At 45.8% G+C, this 18,783-nt stretch overlaps 1 protein-coding gene across 2 annotated transcripts in view; it reads left to right on the forward strand.

Moving 5' to 3' along the window:
• Positions 1 to 18,783, forward strand: part of LOC109880113 (seizure 6-like protein) — a 57,146-nt gene that overhangs the window by 17,929 nt on the left and 20,434 nt on the right. For both annotated transcript variants that reach the window (XM_031808921.1, XM_031808922.1), the window contains exons 2-5: positions 9,918 to 10,409; positions 10,657 to 10,796; positions 16,039 to 16,234; positions 18,586 to 18,771. In XM_031808921.1, the coding sequence (XP_031664781.1) occupies positions 9,918 to 10,409; positions 10,657 to 10,796; positions 16,039 to 16,234; positions 18,586 to 18,771 (1,014 nt within the window). The remainder of the gene's footprint in view (positions 1 to 9,917; positions 10,410 to 10,656; positions 10,797 to 16,038; positions 16,235 to 18,585; positions 18,772 to 18,783) is intronic.

An 18,783-nucleotide genomic window follows, 5' to 3' on the forward strand; every position in this document is an offset into this window, starting at 1 on the left:
AGATTAGCAGCCCTATGTAGCCTCGCCTCGGGACCTATACACACCCGCTAAGATTAGCAGCCCTATGTAGCCTCGCCTCGGGACCTATACACACCCGCTAAGATTAGCAGCCCTATGTAGCCTCGCCTCGGGACCTATACACACCCGCTAAGATTAGCAGCCCTGTGTAGCCTCGCCTCGGGACCTATACACACCCGCTAAGATTAGCAGCCCTGTGTAGCCTCGCCTCGGGACCTATACACACCCGCTAAGATTAGCAGCCCTATGTAGCCTCGCCTCGGGACCTATACACACCCGCTAAGATTAGCAGCCCTATGTAGCCTCGCCTCGGGACCTATACACACCCGCTAAGATTAGCAGCCCTATGTAGCCTCGCCTCGGGACCTATACACACCCGCTAAGATTAGCAGCCCTATGTAGCCTCGCCTCGGGACCTATACACACCCGCTAAGATTAGCAGCCCTATGTAGCCTCGCCTCGGGACCTATACACACCCGCTAAGATTAGCAGCCCTATGTAGCCTCGCCTCGGGACCTATACACACCCGCTAAGATTAGCAGCCCTATGTAGCCTCGCCTCGGGACCTATACACACCCGCTAAGATTAGCAGCCCTATGTAGCCTCGCCTCGGGACCTATACACACCCGCTAAGATTAGCAGCCCTATGTAGCCTCGCCTCGGGACCTATACACACCCGCTAAGATTAGCAGCCCTATGTAGCCTCGCCTCGGGACCTATACACACCCGCTAAGATTAGCAGCCCTATGTAGGCACGCAGGTCAATCTCATACATCCTTTTCCAGTTGTCTCCATATTTATGGAAACCCTCCAAATGTAATGGCTGGTGTAATGACATGTAGAATGTTGAGGCACTGTCCTGGACATGGGCAACTGCATGTCTTGTGAGCTCTGGGGTCATCCTTATGACATGTAGAATGTTGAGACACTGTCCTGGACATGGGCAACTGCATGTCTTGTGAGCTCTGGGGTCATCCTTATGACATGTAGAATGTTGAGGCACTGGCCGGGACATGGGCAACTGCATGTCTTGTGAGCTCTGGGGTCATCCTTATGACATGTAGAATGTTGAGGCACTGGCCTGGACATGGGCAACTGCATGTCTTGTGAGCTCTGGGGTCATCCTTATGACATGTAGAATGTTGAGGCACTGGCCTGGACATGGGCAACTGCATGTCTTGTGAGCTCTGGGGTCATCCTTATGACATGTAGAATGTTGAGACACTGTCCTGGACATGGGCAACTGCATGTCTTGTGGGCTCTGGGGTCATCCTTATGACATTTTGTGTTGCCATCCTGCCCTGATTGTCATATGGTGACAAGGACCATGTTATTTTGCTGTTCTTTTACAGAAATGTCTCTCTTTCAGCTTGGGGGATTTCTTCATCTGAAGATGATGCATTGTGCTCTGGGTTGTATTCTTCCCCATCTTCTCCAGATACCTCCTCCTCCTTCTAAATCATTGTTTCCTTATTTCTCCTGGACATCTTAATAAATCAGGTCTACGACCTGTTGGGCACTGAAACATGCACTCATGGCTTCAGCAAAGAGAGAACTGGGGGGACTGTCATCTGCAGCACCTTTATAGCCTCTGACTGCATTCCCCATTAGTAAATAACGCTTTCAAGAAATGTTTATTTTGTCTGAAATCTTGTTTATTTTGTCTGAAATTGTGTTTATTTTGTCTGTGAACTTGAGTCATGTGTGGGGTCGTGGAGGGGTGATGCTGCACATGCCCAAGAAGGTTTTTAGTTTTGTCTGAGTTTAATCAGTAGCACACATAATCTCAATTTCTGTGTGTGTGTCTGTGTCTGTGTCTGTGTACCCTGGTGGTGTCCAGATTTGATGGAAATATGAACAGAGGCGATGTTTCACTTTTTCTAATGTCGGGGTCATCGAATTTCAAGTTGAAAAAATATATAATTTAGGGGTTTTTCTCCGCTGTTAAACATAGGGGTAATTTTTTACCCTTAAAACAACACAAGGGCCGGTGATATAATAAGGGATCATAGCTTTCACCTGGATTCGGCTGGTCTACTTCATGGAACGAGCAGGTGTTCCTATTGTTTTGTACACTCAGTCTAGGTCCAATATCTTCTCTACATCATTTACATCTGGTATTAGTCTTTTAACGTGACACTGAAAGCGTTTTTCCATCCCAATCATGTATGTGACAAAATAAAGAAATACAATGCTTAGGCGGTCCGCAGGAGCATTTTAATGGAAGACAAATCTCTGGTACAGTCCTGCTGGAGGATTCATCACACACACACACACACGCGCGCGCATACGCACACACGCACACACACACGCACACACGCACGCACACACGCACGCACGCACACACACACACGCATACGCACACACACACAAAGACTCTTCTCTGCAACCTGAGCTCACCGATGGATAGAACTGATGGGACGTTGACTGACTGACGTTGATGACATCACCCATTAGGTTGGCCCAGACCCCATACTGACGACATAACCCAGGAGGATAACTGAGATTCCTGTGATACCACCAGAGATGATTTGGATAGTGTCATCGTTCTTGGTAGCAGAATGAGATATGGCTAGGTAGTTGGAACGTGGGAGAAGAGGAGTGGAGGAGAAAACGATGAACTGGTGAGGCGTGTATGGCTGCGGTGGGATAGTAGGATAGCAAGAAGAGGAGGAGGGAAGCAGAGAAGTGGAGGAGGCGGTCATCACGAAGCCTACAGTACAACCGTAGATAGAGAGAAGATAACAAGTGAGAGAGCGGAGGAGTGAATAACGAGCTATACATGGCCTGTGTTGCTATTGAAAGAAATCAGTTAGGATTCCCCCGAAGCCTGCTCTTTGGCTCCACTATAGCCTAGTTAGGGTCCTATATGCATGTGTTTAAATGTGCGTGCGCGAGAGAGGTCAGAGGTCATTGAAACTCTACTCGCACACCTGTCTCCCTCCAGTTACCAGTAGCATCAAGGAATGAGATTGAGGGAGAGAGAATGAAGGAAAGGAGGATATTGAGAGATGAATGGTGGGAGAAGGAGGGCGCGAGGGAGATGGGGGGACGAGACGATAGACGGGGATAGGGGACAGTAGCAAAGGGGCATTGGCAGAAGTAACAGACAGCTTCTCTCTAGGGACAGAAAGCCCTGTTCTGTTTTCACTGGTCTTAACGCACACACATCTGCACAGTGAGCAAAAACACATACGCGCGCGCGAAAGAACATGGTACATGGACTTCTTCCAGCCTGGGGGGTTTCCATGGGGATTGGACGTCGACATGGAGAATGTTCAAGAGCCTTGCCATCAGCTTGGGGAGCTAACACAAGTCTTCAGGTCTCGGGCAAGGTGACTCGTCTTGTGAGCGCGCTTTACCGAATCGTCTTTGTTAGACATGATTGAGTTGGGAGGCCGTTTGAAACAGTAGGCCGACACACATTATGTTGAAAGGGCTTATTAATCATTGCTAATAGTGATTATTAATAACTTATGTGTTGCCCTTGAGATACAGAGTTACACAACATTCTCTGTATAAAGAATATCTGGGGGCAGAGGGAGAGGGAGGATGGGATGAAAGGAGAGGAGAGGTATGGACAGAGTACAGAGGAGGTATATAAATAGAGTGATAGAGGTGTGTGTGAGAGAGAGAGAGAGAGGGAGAGGGAGAGGGAGAGGGAGAGAGAGCCCACAGATGATGCCATCTGTTCATAAGAGTTGGTCATGCCTGGGTGGAATAGCACCTGCTTCTGACACCACATACGACCCAGATGGGACTCTGTGCCTGGAACCCTGAACAATGGCATGAGGAGTCAAGAACCAAAGGCTTTAGAACCCAAGGCTTTCGAACTTAATGTGTGTTTGTTTAGTAGTTGAGTGCAATGTTCCCTCTAAGCTGCAGCTCCTCGGGACTGCTGCACAGGAGAAATATCAGCCCGCGCAGAGACACATGAGGTTGAACTTCCCTGAACTTTATAGTTTTCCCTGTTAATTATCACTATCAATGTTTCCCTTTACTGTGGGAATTGTTATCGGATCAATGCAATATTAGCCACTTTCAATGCAACATACTAAAACAAAACGAACTATGCAAGACTTAGTATGCAAACTATGCAAGACTTAGTATGCAAACTATGCAAGACTTAGTATGCAAACTATGCAAGACTTAGTATGCAAACTATGCAAGACTTAGTATGCAAACTATGCAAGACTTAGTATGCAAACTATGCAAGACTTAGTATGCAAACTATGCAAGACTTAGTATGCAAACTATGCAAGACTTAGTATGCAAACTATGCAAGACTTAGTATGCAAACTATGCAAGACTTAGTATGCAAACTATGCAAGATTTAGTATGCAAACTATGCAAGACTTAGTATGCAAACTATGCAAGACTTAGTATGCAAACTATGCAAGATTTAGTATGCAAACTATGCAAGACTTAGTATGCAAACTATGCAAGACTTAGTATGCAAACTATGCAAGACTTTTGGGATCCCGAGTGGCGCACCAGTCTAAGTCACTGCATCTCATTGCATGAGGTGTCACTTCCCTGGTTCGAATCCAGGCTGAATCACATCTGGCTGTGATTGAGAGGCCCATAGGCCGGTGCACAATTGGCCCAGCGTCTTCCGTGTATGGAGGGTAGGCCGTCATTGAAAATAAGAATTTGTTCTTCACTGACTTGCCTAGTTAAATAAACAATGTAAATAAATAAAATGCTAAACTAACTATGCAAGAGATTTTCTTGTAGGCAGAGCGCATCGTAGTAGGATTCTATTGCATTGACAGGTACGACACAGAACAGTGCGCCATAACCAATCAGAGCTGCAGTAGGCCTATATGCAAATAGACCATTGCCATATATGGATTTGTGCCGTTCTCTTTGAACTGGACCGTTTTACAACATGAGCGGTCATGATTATTATGTGCTTGTTTTGAGATCAAAGTGAGACCTGTAGCCACATTTGTTTACATTCTTTGCTAGTTAATGAGTTATTATCCCAGTTATAGATCATTTGTAGTCAGCAATGTGGGAGGGATTGCTTACAAGATCACCAAATGTGTACATTTCTAGCCAGTAGTGGAAAAAGTACCCAATAGACATACTTGAGTAAAAGTAAAGATACCTTCATAGAAAATGACTCAAGTAAAAGTAAGTCACCCAGTAAAATACTACTGGAGTAAAAAAGTATTTGGTTTTAAATATACTTAAGTATCAAAAGTACATGTAATTGCTAAAATATACTTAAGTATCAAAAGTAAAAGTATAAATAATTTCATATTTCTTATATTAAGCAAATCAGATGGCACAATTTTCATGTTGCCAGGGGCACACTCGAAAACTCAGTCATGCTTTACGGATGAAACATTTGTGTTTTGTGAGTCCACCAGATCAGTTGCAGTAGGGATGACCAGGGATATTCTCTTGATAAGTGTGTGAATTAGACCATTTTCCTGTCCTGTATTCAAAATGTAACTAGTACTTTTGGGTGTCAGGGAAAATGGATGGAGTAAAAGTTATCCAAAATATAAATAGTAAAGTAAAGTACAGATACCCCCAAAAACTACTTAAGTAGTACTTTCAGCTATTTTTACTTGAGTACTTTACCCCACTGTTTCTAGACATCTTTGAAAAGCAAGTTAGGTCAAGAGCTTTTTTTATGTCTTAAAGGGGAAGTGTTGTATTTTGAGACAGGCTTGAATAAGCTAAGTAGCCAATAGGCAGAGGGTAGCATAATTTTCCTGATTCTCTGTAATAATGGTATGGGAGTAATAATAAATTGTATTTTGGAAAGTGGTCTCTTGCATATAGACAGCTCTCTCCCTCTTTCTTTCCCTCTCTCTCTCTCTCTCTCTCTCTCTCTCTCTCTCTCTCCCTCTTTCTTTCCCTCTCTTTCACTCTCTCTCTCTCTCTCTCTCCCTCTTTCTTTCCCTCTCTTTCACTCTCTCTCTCTCTCTCTCCCTCTTTCTTTCCCTCTCTTTCACTCTCTCTCTCTCTCTCTCTCTCCCTCTTTCTTTCCCTCTCTTTCACTCTCTCTCTCTCTCTCACTCTCTCTCTCTCTCTCTCTCACACACAATTGTCCTTCCTCACTTCGTCTCTTCTTCATTGAGATGTTTGGCACCGTTAATGTTTCGGCACATAGTCACACACACACACACACACACACACAGCGATGTGTTGAACACTGTGTCAGGAACATGATAATGTGTTACTCAGCTCCACAAGGGTGTCAACCTGATATCTTGTGAGTGTGCGTGGGTGGGTGTATGTGTGTGTGTGTGTGTGTGTGCGTGTGAGAGAGAGAGAGTTAGTGAATGAGTGCTAGTGAGTCTGTGTGTTTCTAGGTTGTGTTTTTTTTAAAGCGTTTTTAAAGGCATACTGCTAGAAGGTTTCAGGATAGGCCAACAGCATTAGATGTTGTTGTATTTAATTCTCTACAAACCAAATCTCTAAGGCACCGAATACTGACATCAGGATGTAAGAGAGTGAGGTGTTTTCATTCATCTCTGATCAGAACATCCATTGTTGTGTTTTTTGGGGGGCTTTTCAGACCATGCAGAATATAACGCCTTGGTAATACCAAAACATCCCTACTGTGAGGGAGTGAGTCATCACCATCACAAAGACATTGGTTTAATGGTGTTTGTACAGCATTTTTATCATTCTTTTGTTGTTGGGTAAAATCCTCCTTATTGTCCCTGGTCATTCTATGAATACAGCATTACTTTTTCGACAGAAACCACTGTGTTCCTGTGAGGAGGGTCGGCAGGGTAGCCTAGTGGTTAGAGCGTTGGACTAGTAACTGAAAGGTTGCCGGTTCGAATCCCCGAGCTCACAAGGTACAATTCTGTGGTTCTCCCCCTGAACAGGCAGTTAACCCACTGTCATTGAAAGGCTGTCATTGAAAATAAGAATTTGTTCTTAACTGACTTACCTAATTAAATAAGGGTTTGGAGTGAGATGGTAGTAGTTTGGTCTGATCCACTTCTAGTCATAAATACATGGGGCACTTGTGTTGGGTTGAGAGACACAGTCAATGTGCACTGTAGTCACACATTCACAATATAGATCTTTGAATGGATTTGCTCCTATACAATATAAAGAGCTCAGCTGAGAAAATGTACTGCAGAGAGTGTCAACTCCACCCATCGAACCTTCATCAGCCACCAGCTAGCATCCTACTCACGAGGATATGTGGATGATACACGACAACAGGTGTGCCTGATCTGATACAAATATACTTTTTTCTTCCTCAACCCTTTTAGTGTTTAACCCAATGAGGAAGAAAAAAGTGTATTTGTATCAGATCAGGCACACCTGCAGACACAACCGACACTATAAAAGTCCAACGCTGTTTTCCTTATGTCACTGTGAGGATATGGGATTATAGAAAGCAGCCTGTTCTGAGAGCAGGTGGTAAGTGGTCCAGTGTTTTTGCAGTGTGGAGTGGAGGGGTTGCTGCTGTTTAGGCAGCAACGCAAGTGATACACTGGCCATGAAGGGCCTGGCTGTGTGTGTGTGTGCGAGTGTATGCGTTGGTGTGCGTGTGTGCCTGCGGGCTTGTGTCCACTGTTCTGTTCTTTTTTAGTGCTGGGCACTTGAAGATGTTATTTTAGCATGCGTGGGAGCAGTGTGCCTGTCTCTGCTTTTTAAAATGTTCTTCTCACTCTCCCTTTTTCATTCTCCCCCTTCTCTCTCTCTCTCTCTCTCCCCTTTCTCTCTCTCTCTCTCTCTCTCTCTCTCTCTCTCTTTCTCTCTCTCTCTCTCTCTCTCTCTCTCTCTCTCTCTCTCTCTCTCTCTTTCTCTCCCTCTACCGCTTTCTCTCTTTCTCTCTCTTTCTCTCTCTCCCTCTACCTCTTTCTCTCTTTCTCTCTCTCTCTCTCTCTCTCTTTCTCTCCCTCTACCGCTTTCTCTCTTTCTCTCTCTTTCTCTCTCTCTCTCTCTCTCTCTCTCTCTCTCTCTCTCTCTCTCTCTTTCTCTCCCTCTACCGCTTTCTCTCTTTCTCTCTCTTTCTCTCTCTCTCTCTCTCTCTCTCCCTCTACCGCTTTCTCTCTTTCTCTCTCTTTCTCTCTCTCCCTCTACCTCTTTCTCTCTTTCTCTCTCTCTCTCTCTCTCTCTTTCTCTCCCTCTACCGCTTTCTCTCTTTCTTTCTCTCTCTTTCTCTCTCTCTCTCTCTCTCTCTCTTTCTCTCCCTCTACCGCTTTCTCTCTTTCTCTCTCTCTCTCTCTCTCTCTCTCTCTCTCTCTCTCTCTCTCTCTCTCTCTCTCTGTCTCTCTCTCTCTCTCTTTCTCTCCCTCTACCGCTTTCTCTCTTTCTCTCTCTTTCTCTCTCTCTCTCTCTCTCTCTCTCTCTCTCTGTCTCTCTCTCTTTCTCTCCCTCTACCGCTTTCTCTCTTTCTCTCTCTTTCTCTCTCTCTCTCTCTCTCTCTCTCTCTCTTTCTCTCCCTCTACCGCTTTCTCTCTTTCTCTCTCTCTGTCTCTCTCTTTCTCTCTCTTTCTCTCTCTTTCTCTCTCTCTCTCTCTTTCTCTCTCTTTCTCTGTCTCTGTCTCTCTCTTTCTCTCTCTTTCTCGCTCTCTCTCTCTCGCTCTTTCTCTCCCTCTACCGCTTTCTCTCTCTCTTTCTCTTTCTCTCTCTGTCTCTCTCTCTCTCTCTCCATCTACCGCTTTCTCTCTTTCTCTCTTTCTCTCTCTCTCCCTTCTCTGTCTCTCTCTCGCTCTCTCTCCATCTACCGCTTTCTCTCTTTCTCTCTCTCTCCCCCTTCTCTCTCTCTCTTTCTCTCCCTCTACCGCTTTCTCTCTTTCTCTCTCTCTCCCTTCTCTTTCTCTTTCTCTCTCTCCCTCTACCGTTTTCTCTCTCTCTCCCTTCTCCATCTCCCTTCTCTTTCTCTCTCTCTCCCTTCTCCATCTCCCTTCTCTTTCTCTCTCTCTCCCTTCTCCATCTCCCTTCTCTCTCTCTCCCTCTACCGCTTTCTCTCCCTCTCCCTTCTCTTTCTCTCTCTCTCTCCCTTCTCCATCTCCCTTCTCTCTCTCTCTCTCCCTCCCCTCCCCTTCTCTCTCTCTATCTCCCCTTTCTCTCTCTCTCTCTCCCTCTCTCTCCCTCTCCCCTCTCTCTCTCCCTCTCCCTCCCCCTTCTCCCCCCCCTCTCTCTCTCTCTCTCTCTCTCCGCCATGCCTGACTGCCTACCCTGTCTCTACCTCGCCCAAAGAGTCTGTGGTCTGCCTGTGTGAGTGTGTGTGTGCATGTGGGTGCATACAGAACATAGACGTAGAACATACAGCAGAACAGACAGTGGAACAGACAGTAGAACAAACAGTGGAACAGACAGTAGAACAGACAGTAGAAGGTGAGTGGAACAGACAATGGAACAAACAGTGGAACAGACAGCGGAACAGACAGTGAAACAGACAGTGAAACAGACAGCGGAACAGACAGTAGAACAGAAAGCAGAACACGGTGAAACTAGACATTTTCCTGCTCCACAGAGGCCCTAACACAGCCACACTCTCCAGACATAGTCACTAGACACACAGGGAAGAAAGGTTTTCAGGAGCTTCCCTTTGAGTTCCTCAGTCCTGCAGGTTTTTGCTTATCCGTGTAATGTTATACCAGGCTAAAACAGGTCCTAACACAGCCACACCACATTCACTAGACACACAGAGAAGAAAGGCTACCTGGGAGCTGTCTCTCTCTTTGCTCCAGCTTAAGCGTGCACAGCAGGCCCTCCAGTTCCTCAGTCCCACTGGTTTGCATTTCTCCCCGGACACCGGACCGGCTGCAGGAGAGCCCTAACATAGAATGAGTCAAAAAAATACAATTATTCTCAGTGCTAAAAGCAGCACTAGTGTAAAGACTACATATCACCTGTAGTCTCACTCTCTTTTACACTTTCTTTTTCTCTCTCCGTTTCTCTAGGTGAAGTTGACTCCACACAACCCTCCCCCTCCCCCTCTCAAGCCGTAGGGGACACAGACATAGACTCATCCCGAGGGAGAAGTTCCGTGGTTGGGTTAGTGCCCGGTGCGGGGATGGGTGCCACTGGTGATCTGCTCGAGTCATTCCTGGCCCAGAAGGATCGTCTCCTCTACCAGACAAGGGGGGTGGTCCTGCCCTCTGCTCAGCCCCAGGACCTGCTGCCTCTCCTGGGCAGAGGACTGAGCGTGAGGGGCCTGTCTGGTGGTCTCTCTATGGATCAGCAGGGTCTGTTGAAGAGGATAGGATCCCTAGTCTCACAGCCCCACGACAGTGGACCCCTCCTCCCGTCACAGCCCTCCCAATCCTACAACAACCCCATCCCCTCCTCCTCCCAGCCCGGGACACACACATCCACATCCACATCGCTGGGACAGCGAGATGAGGTCACCGCTATCGTCATGGCGACCATGGCTGCAGCCACACCTTCACCAGGTATATGTTAGAGAATGTTCTCAATGCTAGAGAACACCTTGTCCTTTTTACAGTTGTTTACCTTTCTCTGACTGAAGACATAGATGTGCTTATCTCACCAGCATCCTGGATTACGCTGTGAAAATAAATTGCTTTTCCAATATCTTTCCAGTATTGTTTATCATCTCCGCTCCTCACCTCCTCTGTCCCCTTCCTCTCCTCTCATTCCCTCCTCCTCTCCTCCCCCTCTCCTAAACTATCTCTCCAGATGTGTCCGGCTGTATGGTGAATTTCTCTGACCCAGAGGGATACATAGACTCTTCTGACGACCCCCCTCTACCAGATGGAACATTCCTACACTGTACATACACCGTCACTGTGTACACGGGCTATGGAGTCGAGCTACAGGTAAACAAACACCCACAGGGTTCGTATAGTCATGAAGAAAAAACAACTGGTCCAGGTGTGGAAAAGTCATGGAAATGAATTTCATAATGTCTGTTAATGTCATTTATTTAGGCACAGTTTTTCAATATTTTATCAATCAAATAAAAAATCAACATGTCAGCCAGGATCGGAATGAGACGAGCGCATTCTATGTTTGCGCGCATCACCAGCATGTGTACGAGACGAGTGGGCCGCTGCTCAAGGAGAGATGAGATAGTTGGGACATTGTAGCAGCAGGTAAGCCTATAAAATATGATAGAGAACAGACAATTCAAAACTTACACTGTATATTGTATCCTCGATTAACTGTTTAGCTATAATTAGCATGTATAAAAAAAACAACGTTCTACCGACGCTCGCGAACAAAGTTGATTAGCTTTTTGGAATGATTCATATGATTCATTTAAATGATTATTTTTGACGAAATGAACGATTCACCTCTCCGTTGTATTAGTTGGGATTCGGTTATATCGTGGTGAATCGAACCATAAGAATCAAATGAATAATTTGTGAATCAGTCCCAAAAATTTTTTTTACATTTATTTAACTAGGCAAGTCAGTTAAGAACAAATTCTTATTTTCAATGATGGCCTAGGAAAAGTGGGTTAACTGCCTTGTTCACGGGCAGAATGACAGTTTTGTACCTTGTCAGCTCGCGGAATTGAACTTGCAACCTTTCGGTTACTAGTCCAACGCTCTAACCACTAGGCTACACTGCCGCCCCATAAAATGTTAGATGTAGCCTTTTGGATTCTGTGCCTTCAAAACTCGTTTTGTGCATACTTCCAGTTGATTTGTCTAATCTATTGTATGGGGACATTGCATCTCAATAGCCTGCAATGTAAACACTTCTAAGGTAGCTAAGATGAACACATTATGACTAAACTAGAAAAGGTACATTTCCAGAAGAGCATTTGTGGGCTTGCATCAGCTGAATACCAATATTTGTAGCCTACCATAGCCGTTTGCTCTTTGGTTGTAATGAATGAGAGAATTTCATAAGGCATACAAATGACTTGGTTGTATTGAATGAGAGAATTTCATAAGGCATACAAATGACTTGGTTGTATTGTTGCAATGTAATACATCAAGGGTGGTCAGCCATCATCCAGGAGAGCTAATGGGTGTGTAGGCTTTTATTCCAGTCTCCCTCTTAACAAACCACCTTTTTTAGCTGCTCAACCAGACCTTTGATAAACTGGCTCTGGTGTGTTTTAGCAGGGCTTGATCAAAAGCCTTTACACACTCTTCAGGCTGAGCGTTGACCACACATGTGTTTTATACAGGTATTCTACTGTGTGTGTGTGTGTGTGTGGGGGGGGGGGGGTGCTTTACACACTCTTCAGGCTGAGCGTTGACCACACATGTGTTTTATACAGGTATTCTACTGTGTGTGTGTGTGTGTGTGGGGGGGGGGGGTGCTTTACACACTCTTCAGGCTGAGCGTTGACCACACATGTGTTTTATACAGGTATTCTACTTTGTGTGTGGGGGGGGGGGGGGGTGCTTTACACAGTGGCAGGAGACGGTACATGGGATCAAAGAGCAGTCACCCAGTGTTGATACCACATCACGCTTACTTTTTGATACATACATAGAGACACCGGCAGTTGTTGATCATGGAAATGTGGTTAAAAGTCATGGAGAAGTCAGGAAATTCCATCCGTCACAATGTGTATAAATCCTGTATAGATTCACACTCACAAACACACGCCACCCAATTATATGTGATGAAGTGAAAATCTGAGGCTGTAGTCTACAGTCCGAGACAGCAGAATATTTTTTTGACAGGAGGTGCAGGATATTTTTTTTTGCCTGAATTAGATAGGCTATGTTTACATAATTTACCCAATTTTATTTTTTTAGGCTATTTGTTCGTCAACTTTTCTAGAATTTGATACATTAAACTTCTCTGCTGTCATTGTATGTTGCCCTAAAAGACTAAATAAATACTTACCAGAATAATGTCATAAATCGAGAATGAATGCTTCAATATAGTTGACATGGGTACATTTTTCTCTGTCATCTCTACTTTTTTTTCAAGGAGGAAATAAGTTTAGGGACCGGGGATAAAATACAATAACAAAAAAAGACGGAAAAGATTTTCTGTGCAAAATGTCCAAATGATATCAGTTTGACCGGTTGTACGGAAATAGAAAGTTGTCAACGACCCAACATGTTTCTGATAAGATTTCAGTTGGGCTTGGATCCATATTTGATGTGTTTGAAATGCTATCAGATTTTATGACGCTGATAAAAACTGCACATTCACATTCTCTCAAGGATGAAAGAAATCCCATTTCTCCACTCCTGCTCCCGAGTAAAAATGTTGCCTACATTTGGAGTATAATTTCACTGCATGAAATGTATCATTCTGCTGGAATTTATAGTAATACCTCAATCAGACCGACAGTGTATTTGCAAAGTTGTACATTTGTAATTGTAAATTCTGCAGGTAAACTTTTTTCATTATGTAATCCAACATTTTAGTGGATATGTGTGCAACAACCAAAAAATTGTGGGTATTTCTGTCAATTCTCCGCATACAACTTGGTACATACCTTCGACACGTCCAACGCTTCTGGTGTACCAATATACTGTCGGTCTGATGGAGGTGTGAGAGGTTACAGACCTACTTTCAGAGTTCAGATTTCAGTTTCCATGTAACCCATCTGAACATCAGGCTACAGTCCCCTTGACGTGCCACAGGCCTATTTGAAGTCCCTGTCTTGTGACTGTTGAATTTGTAAAGCGCCTCACAATCGTCACACACAACACAGCGGCACCGCTATCATCCTCTTTCACCAATTCTTTCCTAAACATGAATTTTCAATTTTATCTTTATTTTCAACTCTCCGCAGCTTTTCTCTTATTAAATTCAACTCCAACATTGTCCTTTTTGCCCGAGTCGATCGACGGTAACTTTTTCTGTAAGGCATTTCAGATATTGTTTTCTCTTTATTCAACCCCCCCCGGCCTTCACCCTTCCACCCACCCTTCATCCACCCAGTATTTCATGACCCTAAACCCACCCGCCCCGCAGATATAACCGCGGGGACTTCGGGTTAGGAGTCAACCCGTGCAACAATAATTCACAAACGCATCCACACACACACACACACACACACACACACACACACACACACACACACACACACACACACCAGTGGAGGCTGCTGAGGGGAGGGCGGCTCATAATAATGGCCGGAACGGAGTAAGTGGAATGGCATCAAACACATAGAAACCATGTGTTTGATGTACACTGCTCAAAAAAATTAAGGGAACACTTAAACAACACAATGTAACTCCAAGTCAATCACACTTCTGTGAAATCAAACTGTCCACTTAGGAAGCAACACTGATTGACAAATTTCACATGCTGTTGTGCAAATGGAATAGACAACAGGTGGAAATTATAGGCATTTAGCAAGACACCCCCAATAAAGGAGTGGTTCTGCAGGTGGGGACCACAGACCACTTCTCAGTTCCTATGCTTCCTGGCTGATGTTTTGGTCACTTTTGAATGCTGGCGGTGCTTTCACTCTAGTGGTAGCATGAGACGGAGTCTACAACCCACACAAGTGGCTAAGGTAGTGCAGCTCATCCAGGATGGCACATCAATGCGAGATGTGGCAAGAAGGTTTGCTGTGTCTGTCAGTGTAGTGTCCAGAGCATGGAGGCGCTACCAGGAGACAGGCCAGTACATCAGGAGACGTGGAGGAGGCCGTAGGAGGGCAACAACCCAGCAGCAGGACAACTACCTCCGCCTTTGTGCAAGGAGGAGCAGGAGGAGCACTGCCAGAGCCCTACAAAATGACCTCCAGCAAGCCACAAATGTGCATGTGTCTGCTCAAACGATCAGAAACAGATTCCATGAGGGTGGATGATGGCCCGACGTCCACAGGTGGGGGCCCAACACCGTGCAGTGGGGGCCCAACACTGTTACAGCCCAACACCGTGCAGGACGTTTGTCATTTGCCAGAGAACACCAAGATTGGCAAATTCGCCACTGGCGCCCTGTGCTCTTCACAGATGAAAGCAGGTTCACACTGAGCACATGTGACAGACGTGACAGAGTCTGGAGACGCCGTGGAGAATGTTCTGCTGCCTGTAACATCCTCCAGCATGACCGGTTTGGCGGTGGGTCAGTCATGGTGTGGGGTGGCATTTCTTTGGGGGCCCTCCATGTGCTCGCCAGAGGTAGCCTGACTGCCATTAGGTACCGAGATGAGATCCTCAGACCCCTTGTGAGACCATATGCTGGTGTGGTTGGCCTTGGGTTCCTCCTAATGCAAGACATTGCTATACCTCATGTGGCTGGAGTGTGTCAGCAGTTCCTGCAAGAGGAAGGCATTGATGCTATGGACTGGCCCGCCCGTTCCCCAGACCTGAATCCAATTGAGCACATCTGGGACATCATGTCTCGCTCCATCCACCAACGCCACGTTGCACCACAGACTGTCCAGGTGTTGGAGGAGGTCTGGGAGGAGATCCCTCAGGAGACCATCCGCCACCTCATCAGGAGCATGCCCAGGCGTTGTAGGGAGGTCATACAGGCACGTGGAGGCCACACACACTACTGAGCCTAATTTTGACTTGTTTTAAGGACATTACATCAAAGTTGGATCAGCCTGTAGTGTGGTTTTCCACTTTAATTTTGAGTGTGACTCCAAATCCAGACCTCCATGGGTTGATACATTTGATTTCCATTGATTATGTTTCTGTGATTTTGTTGTCAGCACATTCAACTATGTAAAGAAAAAAGTATTTAATAAGAATATTTCATTCATTCAGATCAAGGATGTGATATTTTAGTGTTCCCTTTATTTTTTTGAGTAGTGTATTTGATACCATTCCACCAATTCCGCTCCAGCCTTTACCACGAGCAAGTCCTCCCCAATTAAAGTACCACCAACCTCCTGTGGCACACACACCGATCTGTGTTGCAATAGTTGACTCTGTGGTGATCTCACTCTGACCCCTAGTGGTGTCTGCTGGAACAGCACCCTGTCCTCCACACAACACTGGGGCTGTTCCAGGTCCTCTTTTTTTGCAGTCATGCTGCACATATAATATTTCTGTATCGTAGCAATCTTGGTTCATGAGATGTTAAACTCTCTCACACCATCTTTCTCCACCCCCCCCTCTCTTTCACTCTCTCTCCCTCTCTCCTTCTCTCCCTCTGTCTCTCTCTATCTCTCAGGTGAAGAGTGTGAATCTGTCAGAGGGAGAGCAGCTGTCAATCAGAGGGGTGGATGAGGGTGGGGCCTTGCTAGTTCTGGCCAATCACACGCTTCTGGTGGAGGGTCAGGTGATCCGCAGTCCGACCAATACCATCTCAGTATACTACCGCTCCTTGCCTGAGGGGGGCATGGGCATGTTCCAGCTGCACTACCAGAGTGAGTACATGCATGCACACACACAAACACACACACACACACACACACACACACACACACACACACACACACTCTTTCATGTTTTGAAATCAAAGCCTTCATTAAGTCCTCAGGTGCTGTTGATTCTCTGTCTACCTGATCTGTTAATTGCCTCCCCACTTAATATTGTTTTGTAATCAATTAGCACTTTGACTGGATGTGTCATATCAATTAGCTGATTGGAACTCTGATTCATTGGTTCATCTCATCTCAGCCCGTTGATAGTGTAGATGTGTGTGCACATGATTGTGTGGTTGTTTGTGTTTGTATGTGTCATCTGTAATGTCTCCCTATCTCATCTCACCCCTGTGAACTCTCCGACTGCAGTCAGAGAGAACACTTAAAAGACACACCCTATCCCCTCAGCCCTCAAATTAAGTGGACACATCTGATGACGTATCATGACGTCTGACGAGTATGTACTTGCAGAGCGAGGGAGGAAGGAATGAATTTTAAATGGACCACCCTTGGCTGGAAATTCGTCACTCCTTCATCCCGCGTTGATTGTGTTTTCAGACACCAGTAGCTTGTGGGTGCTTTATATGCGCTACAGTCAATTATGAGTGCATGTCTACTTACATCAAATCAAATCAAATCAAATGTATTTATATAGCCCTTCGTACATCAGCTGATATCTCAAAGTGCTGTACAGAAACCCAGCCTAAAACCCCAAACAGCAAGCAATGCAGGTGTAGAAGCACGGTGGCTAGGAAAAACTCCCTAGAAAGGCCAATACCTAGGAAGAAACCTAGAGAGGAACCAGGCTATGTGGGGTGGCCAGTCCTCTTCTGGCTGTGCCGGGTAGAGATTATAACAGAACATGGCCAAGATGTTCAAATGTTCATAAATGACCAGCATGGTCGAATAATAATAAGGCAGAACAGTTGAAACTGGAGCAGCAGCACAGTCAGGTAGAAGTTGAAACTGGAGCAGCAGCATGGCCAGGTGGACTGGGGACAGCAAGGAGTCATCATGTCAGGTAGTCCTGGGGCATGGTCCTAGGGCTCAGGTCAGTTGAAACTGGAACAGCAGCATGGCCAGGTGGACTGGGGACAGCAAGGAGTCATCATGTCAGGGGCATGGTCCTAGGGCTCAGGTCCTCCGAGAGAGAGAAAGAAAGAGAGAAGGAGAGAATTAGAGAACGCACACTTAGATTCACACAGGACACCGAATAGGACAGGAGAAGTACTCCAGATATAACAAACTGACCCCAGCCCCCCGACACATAAACTACTGCAGCATAAATACTGGAGGCTGAGACAGGAGGGGTCAGGAGACACTGTGGCCCCATCCGAGGACACCCCCGGACAGGGCCAAACAGGAAGGATATAACCCCACCCACTTTGCCAAAGCACAGCCCCCACACAGCCCCCACACCACCCCCACACCACCACATTAAATATATAATTATTCATTTACGCCTACTGTATGATCGGTAGAAAATTAATTAGCTAACTAACTTTAGCCTGCCTAGCTGGAACATGTTTTATTTCTACAATTTCCAAAAGATAACCAAACAACACACATTTACATTTTATGAGACGTGTTGGTGCCGTCATGTGCATTAGTAGCACACTTTCTACATCCGACGTGAACATTATTGTTCACTCGCCAACTCGACTAAAAACGAGGGCTGAGGGTCTTGCGTTGCAAACTTCCCTTGCATGGCTAATCATTTGGACCTTCCTCCAGGATTCCCCCAAGGGCATAAGGCGAGGAGGGTAAGTGGACGAGGGTGTGTCTTTTATGAGTATGAACCGCAACCTCTGTGTCAGTTCAAATGTGACAGGGCTGGACAAAGATGGTGGATAAATTAAGATAGTTCACTCGTTTACCATTGAAAAAGAAATGGTCAGTTCCGGTCTGCTTAGCAGGGTAGTTCTCCCATAGATGCCAATGCAATAGCTTAGTTCGTTGACTGTAATGTAACCAGAAGAAATTAGGGAGTGAGGTGCCTCGCTTCCTCCTGCGTCTCTGGATAGATGAAGTCAACGTGGCATGAAAACCATATCTATTATCCTGTCCTCTCCATTATCTATTATTCTGGCCTGTCCTCTCCAATATCTATTATTCTGGCCTGTCCTCTCCATTATCTATTATTCTGGCCTGTCCTCTCCATTATCTATTATTCTGCCTTGTCCTCTCCTTTATCTTTATTCTGGCCTGTCCAGTCATCTCAGATCAAATTAGAACAGGAAGCCAACTGTGGAACAGAATAGCATAACATATGATGGGAGAGAATGACAGAATGGAAATCTCTGTCTCTCCCTCTCTCATTCTCCCCCCCCTCCCTGCCCCTCTCCCCCTGACAGTATTCCGTCTGAGCTGTGCCCTGCCGAGGAGGCCTCATTTTGGGGAGGTGTCAGTGCTGGACCTGCTGCCAGGGGGCACTGCCCGCTTCCACTGCCATATGGGATACCACCTGCAGGGGGCAGTGGCTCTCACCTGCCTCAATGCATCTCTGCCTGTCTGGAGCAGCAAGGAGCCCAGCTGTAGAGGTAGGGAGGAGA

The sequence above is a fragment of the Oncorhynchus kisutch genome, linkage group LG29 (assembly GCF_002021735.2).
Source record: "Oncorhynchus kisutch isolate 150728-3 linkage group LG29, Okis_V2, whole genome shotgun sequence".
Lineage (NCBI taxonomy): Eukaryota > Metazoa > Chordata > Actinopteri > Salmoniformes > Salmonidae > Oncorhynchus > Oncorhynchus kisutch.